The 21,724-nt window shown below is 41.9% G+C and overlaps 1 protein-coding gene across 1 annotated transcript in view; it reads right to left on the bottom strand.

The window, feature by feature from the left end:
* mmp11a (matrix metallopeptidase 11a) overlaps positions 1-20,127 on the bottom strand; it is a 34,421-nt gene extending 14,294 nt beyond the window's left edge. The window contains exons 1-2 of the mRNA XM_039804536.1: positions 19,905-20,127; positions 2,631-2,842 (exon numbers count right to left, since the gene is read on the bottom strand). Coding sequence (XP_039660470.1) covers positions 2,631-2,842; positions 19,905-20,009 — 317 coding nt within the window. The 5' untranslated portion in view covers positions 20,010-20,127. The remainder of the gene's footprint in view (positions 1-2,630; positions 2,843-19,904) is intronic.
* Between the last annotated feature and the right edge of the window lie 1,597 nt (positions 20,128-21,724).

The raw sequence follows: 21,724 nt of genomic DNA on the forward strand, positions 1-21,724 counted from the left end.
CTGTATAAATAAAGGCCTGTATATGCCCCAAAAAATTATCTTTAAAAAAACTGACTTGCTGATAACTGGTAATTTCAGTTTAAATCATAAATTTAAAGTGTGCAGACTCGTGCAAAGGTGCAAATATTTGTGCACACAGGGACTTTACTCAGTGCAAAGTCCACATTGGTGTGATTTGTAGACAATATCCTTTCATTTTACAACTACATATAAAGTAAGATAAAAATGTGAAGAAAGAAGTCGTAAATATATATATAAAGAAAATAAAACAAAGGGTAAGGTCTCCTGCGATTGTACCACAACAAACTCAAATCTTTACCATGTTCCGGCCACCTGAGAGCTTCTTTTCAGTTTCGTTAACAGCCGTTTAAGCCGTTAGAACAACTCAGCTGCCACAGCTTGCTTCACAAGCTCAAAATGCTGGCTGATCCTAAATAAAAAGTAAACACAGAGACACATTAGCGTTGCTCCACTCTTTCAACACTCATATCTTAGTCATTTAGAAGGACGAAGAAGCTACGGTGGCCCTGTCAGGTCATGCAAAAGTATTGTTTGGCTTTGCCAGTTGTTGCCTGGGTCCTTGTTAACCACTTCCCTTTGTCGAGTGTCACTGTGAGCGCTTTATTGGTCCGATCCAGCAGAATCTTATTAGTCAGCGGTCTGTGCTGCCTCCCCCCCCCCCCTCTGTCTGTCTTAATATACTGTTGTGTTAAAGATTGACTACAATGAAAGGGACCCCAGGAGACACAGACAGAGAGGCAGCAGCCAGCAGAGGACTGCCAGACGCTCAATGGTGCCAAGGCCTCAGATGAAAGAAAACCAGCACCCGTTTGTCAGAAACATTTCAAGACTTAATTTTCTAAGTAGCCAACTATATAAGACCTATATAAGAAACTACCCATACTACCATAGTATTTAGCATGCCAGAAAATATTTTGTATGTCCCAATACATGGCATGTCAAATGCAGTATGCCAGAAATACCAGGATCATATCCTGCAATTTTCCAGCCAGCATGCTTTCCCACAACTTTTTTTTTTGCAGCATATATGAGCAAGAGGGTCAAAGTTCAAGACACTATGTTTTAAGAAGTAGTATGTCCCAATTGTATGCACACTGAATGCAACATTACTTACTTTGGAAGGGCAGATGCAGTACATACTAACATCTACATCCAGCAATTACAGAGCAACAGAATCATCCATTAGGAGTCTTTGTGTTTGTGTCCACCTGATAAATCTAAGTCCAGTATTCACCCTTTCTTTTAGCTCTGTTTTTGGACTCCACCAGCTCCACTACTTCAATAAGTTCACCAGCTCTCTGTGTCTGTTTGCTGCTGAACAGGTAGTACAGTTGCTTTTTAAAGCTTTTTCTCTGAAAACAGCTGCCTGCTACAGTCAAAAAGGATGCTATGAGAGCAGTGAGAGTGAACAAAAACAATAAAGTTGCGGGCCACTCTTTAAGCTGGGGCTTTCGACCAAATCACAGCTTTGTTGCAGATGAAATTGTCACGGAACTGAATTTGTTCAAACTTATTATTATTCTGAGCACTTTTAGGATTCTCATCCATGTTAATCTCTATAAATCAGAATCTGTAGGCAACAGGACAGGATATTGGTATCGGAAGCGTTCTGGTTTCCGTTTGTAGTTGTAGTATTGACCAATCATGTTTGAGCGGGCTTTGGTTGCATGCAGGTAAACGGTATATGTGGAGAGCAAAAGAAGCGAAACACATTGGCCGAAATGCAATCTCACAACCCATCGTCTATTGTCTTACAACGGTTTAGCGTTTTTTAAGCTTTTTTAAATTTGTCAGCATTGGTATACAGAAATCTGTTTATAGAGATTAGCCGAAATGTTTTCTGGACCTAAAACACCTACAAAAAGTATCCACTTGGACTGTACACAATGACCTGTGCATCCAAGAGGATCTGGATATCTGCTGCCTAGTTCGGAACCCCAGTGGAGACCAGGCGGTGGAGAATTCTACATATGCAGACTGATCTCATGAAGTGGCGTATGTATAAAACGCCAATTCGTATGTCAATTTGGGCGTGTTATCAAGACGCATACTCGCTTTTTAGTGTGTTAGGCCGTTAGGCCTCCATTGACTTACATTACCTTGCGATTGCGTGTGAATTTACGCCGTAGCGAGTTGTATGAAAGGGTGAAAATCCGTGTAGGGAGGTTGGTCGGGGTGGTGGTTGGGTCAAATAACACAGGACCTTCACCCAGGAGACCGGGGGTCGTGTCCCGCGTGTCACGTTTCCTAAACTCAACCGTCACTTTGTTCTTTTCCTATTTGCCGTGGTGCTAATTCCTCGAGCCGTCCTTCCTGCTCCGTCTCTGTGTCGCTCTTACACTGTTGCCCCTGGCAACCAATAGTGTAGGATACCAAAATGGTGGGCGCACTAGGCACCTCCCAAATCGTCACGTGACAGGAAGCTACCATGACGTATGTCCTCATTGTCAATAAGGTGTAGACATACACGCGGATAGCTCAAAATGCGTACAGATAATATATATAAAAAAATGTAAAATGTGTCACAAAAAAAAGAAAGTGAAGTCATGATGTCACGTTGACATATGAAAGTAATATTGGGTCCGAGCTGAGTATGTGGGTATCTGTACCTGTAGGTGAGGTCTGTCTTCTCCAAACGTCCTCCGTACAGGACGAAGCGTCTCTGTCGCCCCCGATAATGCACCTCCTTGTCGGCGGGGTAGTCCGGTACGCCACAGCGAGGTCGGTTCCACGTGTTAGAGGTGTTCGTCATCTCCTTTACTAGATCTTGAGCGTGAGGAACCTTCCCCCTCTTCTTCAAGTCGGGGAACTTTTCAGAGACCTGCAACAACAACAGTGTTCGTTAGTCGGTGCAAGTTCGTTTTTTGTCATTAAAAATCATTAGAAATATGTTAGGCTGTGTCATCTAATCGTTTTTGGTGTGGCATGACACTGTATGAAAATAAGAAAATCATTGTGTTTCAGGAAAAGATGAAAAGGAAGAAAATAATGTAGAGGAAGGAACAAGAATAAAACTATGGTCACATGCAAGACTTGGAGAAAAACGTGCTCTGGTTTATTGGCATTTCTTTAAACCATTCACAATCGTCATGGGCGGTGCTAAGCTCCGCACGGATCCGCTGTAAAATGGGGCGATTCTAGGATCAAACCTTTAGGGGGGCTCAGTCCCTAATGACAATGTGACACGGATACAGTGCATGCAAAAGTGTTAAGGGGAGCTTGAATCCCCTAAAAAGGGTCTAAAATCGCCCATGTCACCGAGCCACGTAGTTTGCCCCAGTTTAACCCTTGTGTTGACTTTGGGTCGACCCGTTTTCAATTTTTGTTTTATATCATAAAATATGGGATGTAGAAATAAGCGCTGAAAATGTGTAGAAGAAAAATTGTACAATTTAAAACGGAAAAAGCAAAAACGAACTGAGAAAATGGTGTCAAAAATGTTGGAAAAAGGTTGACAGGAAGACAACACAAGGGTTAAGACAGTCAATCCCACGTTGTCCTATTATCGGTAATACCTCCCCCCCCCACTAGCAGATCCAGAGGAAATGGCTCTGCTCATTTCCACTGAAGCAAATTACAGAGTAGAGCCTTGTCATCTGACCCAGCCGCTGAACCAAACCTACTGCTGGGTGGGTTCCTCCTATCACACAATTGCAGTTCCGTGCATTTCCTTTTCCGCTGCTACTCATAACAATCTGTGGGAAAAGACGCTATCAATTTATTGTGAAGAGATGAAACTAATTACTTCTTATACGTCCATGTGAACAACCTGTGGAAAAAAAAAGATGCTATCAATTTAATGTGTAGAGATGAAACTTATTACTTCTATCATCAGATAGATCCTGGGAATCTTACCACAGCTTCTCTCTTACGTACTGTAATCATGCAAAGAGTTTTGCTGATATTGATCCTTTTCTTAAGTGCGGCAATATCCACGAGTCATTGTTGGTTCCCTCTAAGCACTAATTCAGAGACCTGCACGTAAAAAGATGTCTAAGCTATTAGGTTAGGACCTGTGGTGGAATGCAACTAAGTACATTTACTCAAGTACAAATTCAAAGTACTTTATTTGAGTATTTCCATTTTTTACTACTTTATACTTTTTATCTCAGAGGTAAATATTGTACTTTTTACTCCACTACATTTGTCTGACGGCTTTAGTTACTTTTCAGATGACAGTTTTTCATCCCCTTCACAATAACAAAAACAATATTGCTTTTATTTTATTACTTTTAGGTATTTTATTTCCATTAAATTAATGAAATTGCTGTAACTGATTTTATTTGTTCCTGGTTCAACCATGTGAAGCCCTTTGTAACTTTGCTTTGAAAAGTGCTATGCTGCAGAATTATTGATCATAGATTGTACAAAGGTCTAAATTATTGTACAAATACTAGGGATTCCTCAAGATGCAGGATAACAAGTCCAAACTAGAAGGGCCCTATCTCTGCCATGGCCATGCCCTCTATCAGCCCCGTGATTCAGATCCGCTCCAAAACGTAATGTGTTCCTCCTTGGCAGATGCTTCACCCTTTCACCAAGTTTCATAGAAGCTGTGCCAGCAGTTTTACCGTAATCCTGCTGAAAAACCGAACTGAAAACATGACCTTAGCGGAGGTGCAATATCTGAACAGTGTTGGGAACGTTACTTTACAAAAAAGTAATTAGTTATAGTTACTCACTACTTGTTCCAAAAAGTAACTGAGTTAGTAACTGAATTACTCTATAATAAAAGTAACTTGTTACCAGGGAAAGTAACTATTTGCGTTACTGTTTTACTGTGTAAAAAGTTGTTATATGTCAAAGAATTTTTTTGAGCAGTTTTCACAAGTCAGTTGAAATGAGTAGAACAGACAGGTGTTTGTACATAACTTTCGATATTTATTGCACGTCGACAGCAAGCGGTTTATCCTGCACTTCAAGTATTATCTTTGTAAGAAAAGTTACACCGTATAAAGTGCAATTAACTCTAGCAAATTAAATCAAACTCTCTCAACCTGAGACAACTGGTCAATTAAACCAACCTGTACTTCCAAGTGTTTTGTTCACAACAAAAGTAAACTTTTAAACAACAAAAAAGTGTGTTTAGCTCTGTAGTCTTATTCTACATACCTGCCTATCATACCGTTGACTTTGTTTGTCTTTGTTGTGAGGCAGAAAGATCTAGCTTTTGCTGCTTGGAGGACTTTGCTCCGAGTCCTTCTTTGCCAGTGGATGGCGAGCTATCATCGGTGGTGGAGGTATCAGTGGTTTTGGCCACTAGCTTTGTAGATGCGTGTGTCATTGTGAGATGCTTACACTAGAGTTGCTTACAACGGATGTCGACAAAGTCTTCGCTACTGGACATAATGTACACATTACATGAACGTTCTTGCCTTTGACCACAACGAATTTGAAGTAGTGATATCTCCACCTTGAAAATGCCAACTTTTCATTGCTCCTGACTCGCCATCTCTGCTGCTTGCCGTTTAGCTGTTGTGTGTGTGTGTGTGTGTGTGTGTCGCGTGTGCAGGCATGTGTGTAAAAACACCGGCTCTGATTGGCTACCATGAAACATGACTCTGCCTTAGCCAATCATAATCGCTTACCTCGTTATTAACCCACCTCTTCACTAGCTGTGAGCCAGGGGTGCGTTCGTATTACACAGTTTATTCAATCAATGCATAGTAACGCACCGCATTTAACATCCAGTAACGTTAATGGCGTTGTAACGACGGGAAAAGTAATTAGTTAAAGTACCCCGTTACTGAAAAAAGAACGTTGTTACCTAACGCCGTTCTTTTAAACGGCCTTATTCCAAACACTGCTTATGAATGAGTTTTAAGTTAATGTAACCTCATGTTTACAAGATAAAATGCACTTGAATTTACATTACATTTAATGTTACAGAGACTTTTCAGCCCTGACAGGAAGATGCTCAAGCAGAAAAGTAAGAAAATATCTATATTAAACCAAATATTTAAAAAATTTACCTTAGAAGAAACCAACCTTAATTCACAATAGATCCATAAAATATCAAATCAAAATTGTATAGTCACAATCGTGTTTTTGTTGTGTTTGAACGAGGCTGCCTCGCTCAGCTCTGCAGGACTCAAACCGCGTCGTTGTTGTAGGTTAAGGGGAACAAAACCCAGCAGGATTCGTGGAATGTGCGCCTGCCTGCAGAAACACAGTGACTGATGGGTCTGGATCACAGAACAAACAGTACACACCTCCTGTGTTTCACTTTGTTTAAACAAGACGTAAGCTGCTTGTTGTGTTGCACAAAGCACTTGCTCACATTAGGAGGGTCGTTACTGCTCATGTCCTACAGTTTTCCTTATACGGCTTGTTTGTGCTGTGATAAATAAGCAAAAAAAAAAACCTGCTTCTTCTGGAGGTTTTGTAAGTGTGATCTGAGGTTTCTCACTGTTATCGGCCCTGACAACAAAACCCTCAGATAAACAACAAAACCCTTTACAAGTTGTAAATCAGGTCTGAAACGTAATCTCTGTTGACATGAAACTGGTGGAAGACATACAGTAACTCGCATGGAATTTGGTCACTATTTGTTTGCTTTAAAAAAAAACACATGTATTTACCCTGACGGAGTGAGCCTATACAGGCCTGTAGCTGTCATCGAGTGCAGTGAGTTCATGTCCTCAGTAATGTTTATTGAAATCTGGGGTTTTAATGACCTGAGGAGTTTACAATATACAATACAGATTAAATACGCATGAGGGGATTTCTTTAAGGCTTATTTGACCTAGAGCTTAAGATTTTTGTCGGGTTCGGGCATAATTTCTATCATTTTACACGGGCTCGGGCCGGGCTCGGGCTTGCGCTCCGGGTTGCGCGGTAAAAGAGTGGTCAGGTGATGCGTTTCGATTAGCGTGAAAATGGAGTGGCCTATAGCCTACGTTAGGGCTGGGCGATATATCGATGTAAACAAATATCGATATATTTTTAAATGAGATATGGAATTAGACCATATCGCATATATCGATATAGTTCAAATGTGATCCTTGCTCCCATAGATATGTCGCCGTGAGGTTCTAAACATACGTCAAAACCCGCCGCCATCTTGGAACAGGGGTCCGAAGCATTCAGATCAACGCTAAAGATGCCGGACTTTTGTACTGCTTAATTATGTTCGATAGAGGAAATGAAAAGAACAAACCGCAATGGATAACATTTAACAGGTGACAATGTGTTTTATGATTATATATGCCGCCGACCAGCAATCTGAGCTCCGCGGCAGCGGGAGGCGGAGAGCCCCGTACGGCCGCGCAGCGTCTCTTCCCGGGCAAAAACACAGCTTCGCCTGCTGCTGCGCGGTCCCCGCTGATCCAGATCGGACCGGCCAAAGACAGAGCGGTGATCGGTAGGATCTTACACGTAGTCCAGGAACGAACTGTATGTCGATATCGGCGGAAAGTTCCACTAAGTTTGCCGGCGGCAGGCGGACTGAAAGAAGCTACAGCGGGGCAGCGACCGTCTGCGGCTGCAGGATCTGGAGCTCAGTGCCCGTTAAAATTACATGTAACGCATAAATACATACAGAAATAAATAGTGGAGGAATGAGCCTGGACATTTCAGTCTGTTTAAACTTCACCTTGAAGCAGAAACTCTTAGTTCAGAAGGGGGAGGTTTCGTTTGGACTCAGATCTGTGAACCGATAATAATAAATATTCTTTGTATTAACACATTAATTAGTTTCTTTGTTTTGTAGTCGATAGTTCATCTTTTAGTTTACTTAAGTGGAAGCAGTATCAAGTGGAAGAATGGGACTATAACCTAGGCTTACAGGCATGAGGCATTACATTTTGAACAAAGTAGATTATATTAATATCAAAAGCTTAATTGACCTTTGGAACGAATCACAAATAGCCTATGGAGCTTTGATTTCAAAAAAGTTACTCCTGTTATACAGTATTTAGGTTTACATTTTATTGTTATTTGAACAGCTGAGCATTTAATCATGAACCAGGTGAAGAAACCGGTTTATTATTTATTTGATTTTGCAACTGTTTCTATGAAACTACTTGTGACATGTCATATTTGATTTGGGCTTTGACTGAACATTTGCTCTCAATTCGCGGAAAAAAATATCGGGATATATATCGTATATCGATATTCAGCCAAAATATATCGGGATATGACTTTTGTTCCATATCGCCCAGCCCTAGCCTACGTTAGTCATGAATAAATGATGTTAAAAAATGTATAAATGGTTCATTTTTGACAAAAGGCAAAAGAGCTGTGTGCAAGCGCACATTTGAATAATGTCGGGCTGTAAACGGGTTTGGGCTTTTAAAAAGCTGTCAATCTAGATGTACTTGTCGGGCTCGGGCCTTGTCGGGCCAAACTTTTAAGGCCCGGTTACAGCTCTAATTTGAATATCCTTTACAATCACTGTCTTTAAATGTGTCTGTTTTAGGAAAACAACCTCGAAAATCTTCATTTTGTTCTTTTTGGCGGAACTTATGGCAATGAGCGGTAATAGGTAATAGCAGGTTTGTTTTTGGATCTCACCTTCACTTGTTTTTTGAAGTTTCATCATTTGCAGTCATCGCTCTTTTCATTGTTTGTTCGGCCATAGTAACCGTTTACTCACAACGCTAGCAGAGACCGAAAAAAAACAGTATGCCGCTTCAGACACGAGAGAGTTGAAGAGCCCCCGGGAAAGATGAATATTCAAATTATGAGTCAATTTAGTGGTGAAAGTTCCCTAAAAATATGTTAAAAATGCCTCATCATTCAATACCAAATTTCAATACCAAAGGAGTAAATCTCATCAGCGTCAGTGAGCCAATAAGCATGCAGCATGTTTCTACAAACATCTAACAATGCTTGTGATTGGCTGTCTAATGTTACACATCGTAGAGGCAGGCAGGAAAAACTCACGTAGTAGGAGTTAAAAAATCAATAAAAATGTTTGCCGTAATGTTGTAATTTCTTTTTGTTAAAATGGATTTTATAAAATTGGTATCTAAAAAAGTATCGTTTAGGAACCGGTATCAAAGTCACTGTATTGGTATCGATACCGGTATCGAAAATGTATGAACGTTACCCAGCCCTAGCAGTGAGCCATTTTTCCAGCTGTGGTTGTTGTCACATCATTTTAGGTTTTTGAACACTGAAACGACTGATGCCGTGGCCTGGTGAGGACAGTGTCCCGCTCACAGCTGTTCCTTGTGTTCAGCAGCCTCTGTGGTCTTTGTTGAGGACCCATGTTTGACCTGGTCCCAAGCCGACCCCCCCCCCAAACGAGACAGTTTAGACTGCAGTTGTCTGCTGCCTGATCCCAATCAGTGAGCTGAGGTGAAGGGAGTGTCGGCTTTCAGGTTCGACATTTTTTTTTGTGGTGGGGTTAATTTCAAAGAGGGAGATGAAAACAAAAGTGGTGAGAGCGGTAAGTGGTTAAAGGACTAACCCCCCGCCTGTGTGTCAAATGGATTGGCTGACCTGCCTGACCCCACAGCCGAGTAAAGCCCTAAATGTGCTGGATTCCACATCACAGTTCAAATTCAAACCCAAAGATCATTAGCTCCATCTAGAATATCTGGTGTATTTTCTAGTTTTAATGAGCAGCTTTTATCAGTTAACATAAGTTTTTTGGTTTCCAACCTTCTTCCTGAGTCAACGTGACGTTACTTGTTAATAAAAGATTATTAACTCATTATTGAATATCCTTAAGGTTGATTGTGTTATTGTGTGACATTGGTGTTTTAAATGGTTAGTTCGGATTCACCAAAAGTCACACAATAAAGCAAACTTACTAACTGATCGAGGCATTGGTAGACCTCCCTTGTTCTGTGAGTCAAAGTCAAAGTCTGGTGGCTTTAAAGATAGCATAGATAACGGCTTCAGTTTCCCATCAGAAGGGGCTGTCTGACAGCAAGGTAAAGTGGTGAAAATATTTTCACACCTGTAGTTCGGTAGACTCGGTGCGATTCGGGGGTGAAGTTGCAACATTGTTGCATTCTCAGGTGGACCAGAGTTTGAATGAGCTTCCACACCACCCGAAACAAACCAGACTTTCTGACAAAACACTCCAGGGTTCGGTTAAAACGGACAACACAGCTTATGTGTGAAAGCAACCTTAAACGGATATTGATTTTTTTTAGGTGGTCCTTTTTGTAGGTGGCTAAAAAACGTTAGCTGTTGCCCCCGTCCACAGAAGTACATTGCTAAGCTTCCGTACCGGTACTCCTGTCTGCTTCTCCAAACTGGGGGCCTGCCGGCTGCCATCTTCTGTAGCTAATACACTGACATATGGATGGATAAGGACCTCAAACAACCCCACTCCAAAAGACCTGAACTATCCCTTTAAACCTGCAGTGAAAACGTCCCGACTGCCTTCTGGCTTCCTGCAGTTCGCTTCTTTGTCATGTCAAACTAAAGCACAGTGACCTGGTGGGGGTGATGGAGATGGGTTTGTTGTCAGACTGCAGATGCTGTTCAGACGCACCGTGCACAGACATGTTTCTCTCTGAATACCACTGTCAGATCCCCTGCACCGCTGCTCACACATCTTGTCATCACTGTAACCAGAAGCTAGATATGTCCAAACTTGTAATGGATGGCCCCCCCAATCACACTGCATCGCCCCTGCCGCCACCATCACAAACTCCTTCACATGTTCCCGGCGCGAAGAAGCCTTCACAAGGCCTTCAGGCTCTTTGGGAGATGTCTCATCAGCGGCTTTTTGCACTCTCAGCAGAAAGTAACAGACTAATTGTCCCAAGGGTATTTTTGCAACGTCGTCACAAAGTCTCCCACCAGGATTTCCATTGTCTGCTCTGAAATTACACATGAACACGCATGCATGGCCACAACACTTCTGCCTCAGCATCTGAGTCACTGACATGGGATCACCTGCCCCAAGTTACAAAGCAAACTGTAAACATTTAGCTTTAAAAAAATGTAAGACCTCTGGAGGCTCCACAAAGTTACTGGTCCCAATCAATAAATAGTCCAGCGCATAAACCTCCTGTAAAACAGCGGAATTTGTTTTCAGTCTTACCTAAGCTAAGCTGATAAGCTTAAATGTTAGCATGGCAGACATTTTAGCATACAGACATGCTAGTGGTATTGATCTTCTCATCTAACACTCGGCAAGAACATGAAAAAAAAATCTCAAAATTTCATTTTTTTTCATTAATCAGACTTTTTAGTTCAAAAGATAAGCCTGGTGGTGATATTGTATATTTTTTTCTAAATGACAACATATCCCATGAAGTCCAAATCCTACAATGAATTGATCCTAATACAGTCCTTTGTATACAGAGTTTTTTTGTGATTGTTGCGGGCAAAAATCCTTGATTATGTCACTTCATAATGTTCCCATGGCAACAGGTGAAAATGGCTGCTCTTGTGTGAAGTAAACGCAAAATTTTTCAACTTTCTGCTAAGATATATGTGACTTTTTTGCAACGAAAATGCGGGGATTATGAAATCATGCAAGCCCCGCATATTTTGCGCGGAAATCTGCAATTTATATGGCAATTTATGCGGCGAAAATGCGGCGAAAGTGTGGCGTATTTGAAAAAATGCGGCCCCCGCATAAATATGCAGACTTTGGCTGATTATGCATTGAATTATGTGATCGCATAATCACGTTTTTCTTGAGGGACTGCTAATAACAAGTAGGCTTTTGTGTGTGTGTCCAATGCCTGTAAAAAAGTATGTTCAACATTCATTCTGTGGAAAATCATCGTGAAAAAGGCACACACACACCAACTTGTACACCAGCATTTGCATCACTCTCCAGAATGCATTGCTTCCAAAGAACATGTGTTTTGAATAAGGAAAGTAGGAAATATATAACTGCAGCAGAAGTAGAAAAGTAGGTTGGGGTAAAGTGGCTCCAACAAGGAAATTACAAAAGTTGGTCCAAAAACTTCTCCTGAAATTCACTGACTCTCAGACTGATGAGATCTTAAAAAAATATCTGAGGGTTCATTTTACATTTATAGCAATTTATAGCAAAATTCAAACAGGTTTATTAAGTGTTTCAAAGAAACTAAAGGGGATTCTTCCAATGCTAAAGCCAGAAGCTTTTTAATCAACATGATATCTAACCTAGTAACAGTGAATCCGGATGATAGGAAGTAAGCCATAAGTAAGTGTTTACATCAGGAGACAGATAAGCTTTCAATTTGAAGGGTGTGCTCTCATTGAACAAAACAGGGACAAAGAGTTACTTACAGAGATACAGGATGTATTTTGCCAGATGGAAGGGGTGAGGTTTGATTTTTTTTCATCAACAAATACTTCGTTATCTTCCTTCTTACTCTCCTAATGCGATATATCAACCCGAAAATCAGAAACACCCTGCAGTGGAAGGTGATATAAACCATCTGCTTAAATCTCTTATCTTTCCTGGCACAAAAAAACTCTCTTCCGCTGAGACTTGCAGATCTTCTGTTCGTCTAGCTGCAGGATGACTAACTGAGGATTTCACCGTTGATTGTGATTATTAATGAGAGCACATTACCAGGGGGAGTATTGGTTCACAGGCAAATCATGCTGTTTGTATCTTTTTTTTATTATTATTATTTTTTGGGCTTTTCGACAGGACAGCTAGGTGAGAAAGGGGAGAGACCTAGGCATCGAGGCATAAACCTCTCAGTACATGTGCGCCTGCTCTACCCACTGAGCCAACCCGGCCACTGTAAGTAAGTAAGTAAGTAAGCATTATTTATATAGCACCTATCACAGATAAAAATCACAAAGTGCTTCACAAGCAGCGAATATAACAATTTGAAAAACATCATACAAAACATAAAACATGATAGCTCAGTCAACTGAAAGCTTGTCTGAATAGTAGTGTCTTCAGCTGTTTTTTAAAAGAAACAATAGAATCGGCCACACGCAGGGGCAGGGCGTTCCACAATTTGGGAGCAACTGCCTGAAAAGAGCGGTCTCCCCGAGTTTTAAGGCGGGTTTTAGGAACCATTAGGAGATTTTGACCTGAGGAACGAAGAGTGCGGAAAGAAGAGTAAGGGGTCAACATGTCTCCGATATATTGAGGCGTCTGTCCATGTAGTGCTCTAAAAGTTAAAACTAAAATTTTGAAATCAATTCTGTATTTTACAGGAAGCCAGTGGAGAGTAAATAAAATCGGAGTAATGTGTGCCCTTCTGTTTGTTCCTGTTAAAAGCCTTGCTGCTGCATTTTGCACCAATTGGAGACGGCTCAGAGAAATTGAAAAACTGTATCTTTTGTTTGAGGGGTTTTGGGCATCTTTGACATTATTTGGTCGTTAATCGATTTGGTAGAGATTTTAAAACCACAATATACACTCACCTAAAGGATTATTAGGAACACCTGTAAGATTTCTCATTAATGCAATTATCTAATCAACCAATAACATGGCAGCAGCTTCAGTGCATTTAGGGGTGTGGTCCAGGTCTAGACTATCTCCTGAACTCCAAACTGAATGTCAGAATGGTAAAGAAAGGTGATCTAAGCAACTCTGAGCGTGGCATAGTTGTTGGTGCCAGACGGGCTGGTCTCCTCTGCTACTGGGATTTTCACGCACAACCATTTCTAGGATTTACAAAGAATGGTCTGAAAAAGGAAAAACATCCAGTATGCTGCAGTCCTGTGGGCGAAAATGCCTTGTTGATGCTAGAGGTCAGAGGAGAATGGGCCGAGTGATTCCAGCTGATTGAAGATCAACTTTGACTCAAATAACCACTTGTTACAACCGAGGTATGCAGCAAAGCATTTATGAAGCCACAACACGCACAACCTTGAGACGGATGGGCTACACCAGCAGAAGACCCCACCGGGTACCACTCATCGCCACTAAAAATAGGAAAATGAGGCGACAATTTGCACAAGCTCACCAAAATTGGACAGTTGAAGACTGGAAAAATGTTGCCTGGTCTTGATGTCTGTTGAGACATTCAGATGGTAGAGTCAGAATTTGGCGTAAACAGAATGAGAACATGGATCCATCATGCCTTGTTACCACTGGGCAGGCTGCTGGTGGTGGTGTAATGGTGTGGGGAATGTTTTCTTGGCACACTTTAGGCCCCTTAGTACCAATTGGCCATCGTTTAAATGCCACAGCCTACCTGAGCATTGTTTCTGACCATGTCCATCCCTTTATGACCACCATGTACCCATCCTCTGATGGCTACTTCCAGCAGGATAATGCACCATGTCACAAAGCTCGAATCATTTCAAATTAGTATATGAGTTCACTGTACTGAAATGGCCCCCACAGTCACCAGATCTCAACCCAATAGAACATCTATGGGATGTGGTGGAAGGGGAGCTTTGTGCCCTGGATGTGCATCCCACAAATCTCCATCAATTGCAAGATGCTATCCTCTCAATATGGGCCAACATTTCTAAAGAATGCTTCCAGCACCTTGTTGAATCAATGCCACGAAGAATTAAGGCCGTTCTGAAGGCAAAAGGGGGTCAAACACAGTATTAGTAGGGTGTTCCTAATAATCCTTTAGGTGAGTGTAAATTGCAGCTCCAAGTTAAGGTCCGATCTGGAGCAAAACCTGCTGTATAAAGGCTTTCACTGATATAGTAGATTTTGGTCTTGAAATATCTCAACAACTATTTCAAAGATTGCCATGACATTTTGTACAGACATTCATGTTTCCCAGGGGATAAATATTATGGACTCAGTTTGTTAGATTTGCCCTAACCAATCAGTTGTTGTATGTGTCCCTCTGACATAATTTTCAGTGACACTGGCTAGGAGCAGTTAACTTAACTTTTTAAAATGCTGATTAAGAGTTCATATTTCTAGAAGTTGACTTAGAACAACCTGTACAGCTGCGTCCATCTCATCCACACTGTTTTCCTGTCGCTTTGTTTCATGAACGCAACTAGATAGCTAGCTGGCTGGCTATATTGAAAGATGATGTCCCCATTCTTGATCCCATTTACTACTAATTTACAGTAAAGGTGGATTTGGACTCCTCCAGTTGCCATCTTTGTTTGGGTCAAGAGATGGAGACACACCTTGTGCAATGTATCAAGGTGCAAACTGGAGCTCTCAGCCAATCCAGAAACAGAAAAGTGATATGCGCTTTTAATAAATTCAGCCTGCAGAGTCGCCGGAACTGTAAATACTCTAACATGATGCCGCCCCTCCTCTCAACTTCTTAGCGAGGGACTCAGAATGAGGCTGGGGGCTCCGCCTGCTAACAAAAGCATCTGATTATCTTTATGACAGAAGGTTGCATGTGATTTTAACAGCACCCCCAGCCCCCCTGTTGTGTGTTATCAGCCACTCACAGCCCGGTGCAGCTGTGACCTAGATCTACTCGATGGGAACTGAGGCCGGCTCTGATGTCACCTTTGCTCTCACGGTTCCCCAACCAATCGCTTTGCCTGAAGACATCGACATCATGGAGCAAAACAGAAAGCAGAACCAAGGGACTTGGGGTTTATTGACAAAAACAGTTAGCTGTTAGCTCCCCCTCTTCACTCCAGAGAGAAAAACAGGCACTTTGTAAATCTCCCTGTGCCGAATGCCACAGACACTGAGGCCTGTCCGGGCCTGTGTAATCACTCGCTCTTTTGTCATCAACAGGGGAACAAATTGACAGAACTACGGATTAGACTTTCCAGTGAAATGACCTGCCGACATCGCTACGTTGTCATCACAGGTGCAACCCACGTCTGATAATGTATTGCTAAAAAACAGTCATTTTTCATGTGTAGAAAGCTGGTTTTCAACTCGACACATAATCACACTGTCGACAAAGACATGTCACGACAATACAATTGCCTGGCTTCTGATTGCTGTGGATTAAACTGTGCAAAAGTATTTCAAGAATGCGAAAACACAGCGTGGATACTAATGAATCAACACAAAGGAAGCATGTCAGGGTTTCCCCCAGAAACTTTTTTGATGACGGCCTGGCTGGGGCCAGTCACAGACTAATGGCAGCATTAATGTAGATCCCAATTGTTTCTGGATAACAGAATCATGGACAGAATTGCGACATTGAGAATTAAAAAAAGCTAAAAGACAGATTCCATAGGGCCCTACATTAAGTCAGTGCTAAAAGCTAACTGGAGAATTGAAATTATGACTATGTTCGAACCGAGCCGCCCCACTGTAACTGTAGTTTAAAAAAAATCTTAAAAATACATTACAAAATAATTCCAAGTGGCTTAGGACTGGTGGTGGGAAACCTGGGCTTGCAATACACAGGAGGACACCCTGCATGTTAACTGATGGTTGTGCCAGGATCAGTCCAGACAATATATTTGTCTGTTGAGATATTCACTATGTCAGATTAGGTTTGTGGCCCTTTAAAATGAATCTACTTGCGACCCCTCCTCACCCCTTACATATGTCTACCAGTTGCGACCTGTTCAACAAAAGAGTGTTTTTTTTCCCCTTGTTTTATTGGAATAATTTTAAGAGTCCTGAAAACGTAAAATGATCCACTTATTTACAAGACAAAAACAACGTTTAGGGGAAAGTATCAGATGTGTTGCAGATACAATTAGAGCCAAGCCCTGTTGTGGCCTTGTTTGGAGTCCTCCCTGACACTGTCAAATTATCCAGGTCTAAATCAGATTGGGTTGCATTTTTTTTTCTTATAGCTAGGAGGTTAATCTTGACTCACTGGAAAGCTAAGCGTCCTCCCTCACATTCCTTATGGATAAGAGATGTGCTATTGTTCTTAAAACACAACATGCGACAGGCAGCCCCGGGGCTCTGCGGCCGGCGCAAAGTCACTGTTTCTGGGTTACTGGACGGGAAGCGGCCCGCCGAGCCCCACGGAGCTCAGTCAGGGCAGCGGCATTTGGTAGTCCAGTAACCCAGAAAGGGTGACTTTGCGCCAGTCGTGGATCTCCGCGGGCTGCCGATATCTTTGTGCCCGAGTAGCAGTGCTTCGGCTGTAGCCTACTTCCACCCAATATAGTCCCAAATCAATATCTGCCTAGGAAATTGTCTAGTCTTAATCTGCATTGCTATTTTTACTCGTTGTGAATACGCAGGCCACAAAAAGTAATTAGGTTTTGTTTTTGTCGGGTCACTTTTACTCAAGACATGCTAACGGCAACAAAGGATTCCATTCATTCCGGACTAAGACAATGCATGCACTGAGACAAAAATGCGTTTGCCCACCTATATAAATATAGAGGAGACGGTGAATAACCCTATTTCTACAAACAGTGGCGTATTCCTTTAAAGATGGAGGCGCAACATGGCAGCCGTCATTCGAGCGACTCACCCGTATGTATTCTGAATGATTCTGAATGGCAGATCCTACCCTTACGAGAATACTTTGATTAGTTGGTGGAAGTAATTACACATGAATGAGCACATATTTCTGAAAGAACAAAAGGGTTTTTGGTAAGAATCAACTCAAAAAATTACACAATGTAGGTTTAAAGGGCTGTGTATTGACAAGAATTTGGCAATACGATACATATCATGATACAGGGGTTACGAATCAATATATTGTGATACTGTCAGCAAGGCGGTGTATTGCGATTTTTTAAATCTAATTTTAAGAAAACTGTCATAGTATACAGTGAGGTCAATCTTCAAAATGAAGTGAAATGGCTACTTTGGGGACTAACAGTCAGTTATGTCAGTTATTGAAATCATCCACCTACACTTTATATCCTACTGATGTTATACTCCTTGAAACCTACACCCTCAAATTTGCACACAATTTTCTTGACATTAGACATTGATATCTCCACAGTGGCTGAACGGATTTTTACCATTCAAACGGCATTTGAAACATCCATCTCCCTTTGTTCTTTTTCATTTATGTGTAGTGTGAAGATAGCCCTTACCAAACTCTTACAATGAGGAACCTGGCAACATAGGATGATGACCTCCAGTTGGCTACCTTAGCTAGAGCAGTTTGCTACCTTGCGCGGCTCACCAGGTTTCTAGCATCACCCATTTTGCGAGGTCAAGCAGATGAACAAGCAGATGAACTTTGCTTTGACACCGTCTGGTGGTCAGAGAGCCTTAGACCTTTAAGACCTTCAGGAAATCGTTCGTTCAACTTTACTTTTTTTAATTTTTACTTTTTCAACTTTAGGTGCAACCAGGGGCGTAGCACAAAATTCTGGGCCCTGTAGAAAGGCATTCTCTATGGGCCTACACCTATTCATTCTAGCATCTATTTGGGCCCTCCTCACATGAGGGCGCTGGGTACTCAGTCCCATTTCCACCCCCAGTCCGAAACCCCTGGGTGCAACACTCACCACTGCATTTCTTATGATACGATTACATGTTTTTCCCTGACTTGATGTACCAACCTTGTGGTATTTATTTCTCTGGAAAGAAAAATTGCCATCGCTTTGCAATTCTGCTACAAACCGCTCGATTGGCTGATGCTTCGGGAAAATACCAAAACTGATTACATTAGTCTGATTACATTAACCTGCAATCGCATATACCTACAAATCAACACTTGCACCCTTCCTTCAGGACTATGCTCAGTAACCGCTACATTCCTCTCTGTGACTGCTTATCTGAGCTGCCAGCTTGTTTTGATAAATTCCTTATTTTTCTGTGTACCTGTAAACATGACATTCCTTTGAAAAAGCATGCACGCTAAACCAGCCTACTCTGTAAATAGAGGTTACGTGTTTACTTCAGGAAATATGATACAGGAGAAGAGAGGACATAAACAAGGCTGTAGTAAATATGATGGGATCCAGAATTACTACACAAGAACATTAACAGGAACTATTACAATGTAAAATCTTCAATAATGAGTTGCACTATGTGGTGAGGTTTGCAGAACAGCAGCAGACCAAAGTGAGGCTAATAAACAAGATGGAAATAAGTCAGATAAGCCTCCAAAACACAACTGTGACTATTTGTAGCAGGGCAACGAGTGCTACTGATGCCGTCATGACGGCTCCATATGGAGGACCCCTCTTTTTTATGGTTTTGTTGACAAAATGCCTTTAAGAACTGTTATTACTGCTTCCTGCCCTGCAGGGGAACTCAGCGACCTTTATTTTCTCTCTCTCTCTCTCTCTCTCTCTCTCTCTCTCTCTCTCTGCATCGAGGCAAAACCAAAACACTCTGCTGTCATCCTGCATGCACGCCACGAAGAGGAGAAGGAGAAGACGTCAGTTTTTGCCTGCAAAGTCACGAATGCTTCCAGTGGTGCTGAGCACACTCAAAATAAATAGTGATGATAGTAATTTCTTCAAAGTAAGAGCAGCTCCCGGGCTAATTACAGTGACAGGTCAGCTCCTGTGCGCGCGTGAAAATAGCCATTTTCTTAATTACAACATAATTGTCATTGGTCCGAGGAAAAGGCGTGTGTGCGCGCGCGAGTGTGTGTGTGTGTGTGTGGGGGGGGTGGGGGGGTTGAGGGCACATCTAGGTAGCTGCAGAGAAGTGTTAGTCTACTCCAACCTAGAAGTAGGCTATAATTCTTGATACAAGAATGTGGATTGTTTTAAGCCTACTTTGGAGCAAAGTGACTCATTCTGCTGCAAAGTCTGCACAAGAAAACCATCTAGCGCCATTACATCACACTCCAACGCTTTCATCCAAAGCGATGTACAATTAGTGTCTACAACCATGGCGATACCACCCAAAAATAGCAAAAATCATTGCAAACTGTTGTGCACGAGTGTGTGTGCACGTGTAGCCTGTGTGTATGTGTGTGTGTGTGTGTGTGCGTGTGTGTGTGTGTTTAGGGGGTGGGAGAGTGTAGCCGGAGAAAGAATGAAGAAAGACAACAATGCAGATTCCTTTAAAATGCAACAGAATAAATAATTTCCCATGCGTGCCACAGATTAAACCAAACCGACTCATTCTGCAGCACAACATCGATAAACTTTCCAAACTTCTGCAGAAAAGTTTCTTTCTTCTTTTGTTTCGACTTTGCAACAAGTGTGGGGGGGAAAAAACTCACCGGTGCCACTTTGTACCTGCTGGATCCCCGCACTGGAAGACAAAGCGTGCTCTGGAGGCATTGTAGCGCCAAGACGCAGCAGCACACGACCAGAGAAGTTCGCATCCTCACCGCCGTCGGGAGCACTGGCGGTGCACAGGCAGGCTGGGTTTGGCGCAGCAGTGAGGGGTGCGCAAAGCCGGGAGTCACACGGCTGCTGGGATCCGGGGCTACTTCTCTTTAAATAGACTCTGATTTCTTTGTTCTCCTAAAGGTTTTTTTCCTCCACATTTTTTTTTTTTACAGCCTGGGGCTGATAATACCACCCGCTACCATGTGACTCTTAACCCTTTCTCTGCCGCGTGCACGTCAACTCAAAACAGATGATGATGATGATGGCTTTGTGTTTTTCACCCATCTGTGTGTCTTGATTTTATGAATACCAAGAAACTTGGTGAAAATATCCATTAAATACGCCCAATGCCACACATTAAATACTATAAACAGTGACACAGCATGTACTGCAAAAACATATAGAGATATTATTGGATTATTATAAGAGTATTACAACAGCACAATCACCTACAGTTAAAACTAACCAGCCAGCTAACACAGAACACTCTACAAGTCTATTTAAATAATTTTATGAGGAGAAAACATATAGTCAATGTTAAGTACAACAGTGCAGATGTGTGAATGAAAGGAAAGTGATGTTTGTGTCGGTTTAACACAGATATAAAGCCAAGACTTTGAGATTGACCATACACCAAAAATAAATTCTCACGGTTTTATTTTTAACATTCTCTTAAGTTAAAGAAGACCATGACCAAAGCAGTTTATTTCTAATGGGTTTTAAACCCACATTAAACACCTGCTTCTATGGGCTACCTATCGATATATACAAGATTTTTAAAGATAAGCTGCTGCCTCCCTTTTTTGATATGGTTAAAGAGGCTTTCCTGACTAACTCTCTGCCACCTTCTCTCTCTACAGCACTTATTACAAGCATCCTAAAGCCTGGTAGATTACCATCTAAATGTGAATCGTACCGACCTATCTCGCTCCTGAACTCTGACACAAAACTCATAGCTAAAGTCATAGCGCAGAAATTGGAACGGTTCCTACCAGGTCTTATACATGAAGATCAGAATGGATTTGTCAAAGGCAGGCAGGCATTCCACAATTTAAGAAGAGTGCTGAATGTTGTTTATGCTGAGGGGGGTAGTCCGGATACGGCCATTCTGTCCCTGGACGCCGAGAAGGCTTTCGACAGGGTGGAATGGCCGTATCTATATGATATACTCCCAAGATTTGGTTTGGGAGAAAATGTCATTAAATGGGTGAAACTACTATACAGTGACCCAAGTGCGGTAGTGCTGACTAACTCTATAGCATCAAAACCCTTCAGTCTGACCAGGGGAACACGTCAAGGTTGTCCACTATCGCCCCTCTTATTTGTGTTATCCATAGAGCCGTTGGCATTAACAATCAGATCCCACCCCCTGATTAAAGGAGTTATAATAGGAAGCCATGAACACCACATTAGCCTCTTTGCGGACGACATCGTACTCTTTTTAAAGCACCTGTCTTGACATTTCATTGTCTGTGGAACTGCCCAAAAATTAGAGAATTCTGGGAAAAGGTTATACAGACTTTGTCTGACATTACCCTTGTGACGCTACCTCTATGCCCTAAGATTTTCATCCTTGGTCTTTTTCCAATTGAAACAAGACTGTCAAATGCTCAACAAAAAAATAATCACTCTATATTCACTACAGGCTAAACACTGTATTGCTACTCTATGGAAGAGCAATGAGGCACCCTCAGTGGGATTATGGTTT

This window comes from Perca fluviatilis, chromosome 6, assembly GCF_010015445.1.
Source record: "Perca fluviatilis chromosome 6, GENO_Pfluv_1.0, whole genome shotgun sequence".
Classification (NCBI taxonomy): Eukaryota; Metazoa; Chordata; class Actinopteri; order Perciformes; family Percidae; genus Perca; species Perca fluviatilis.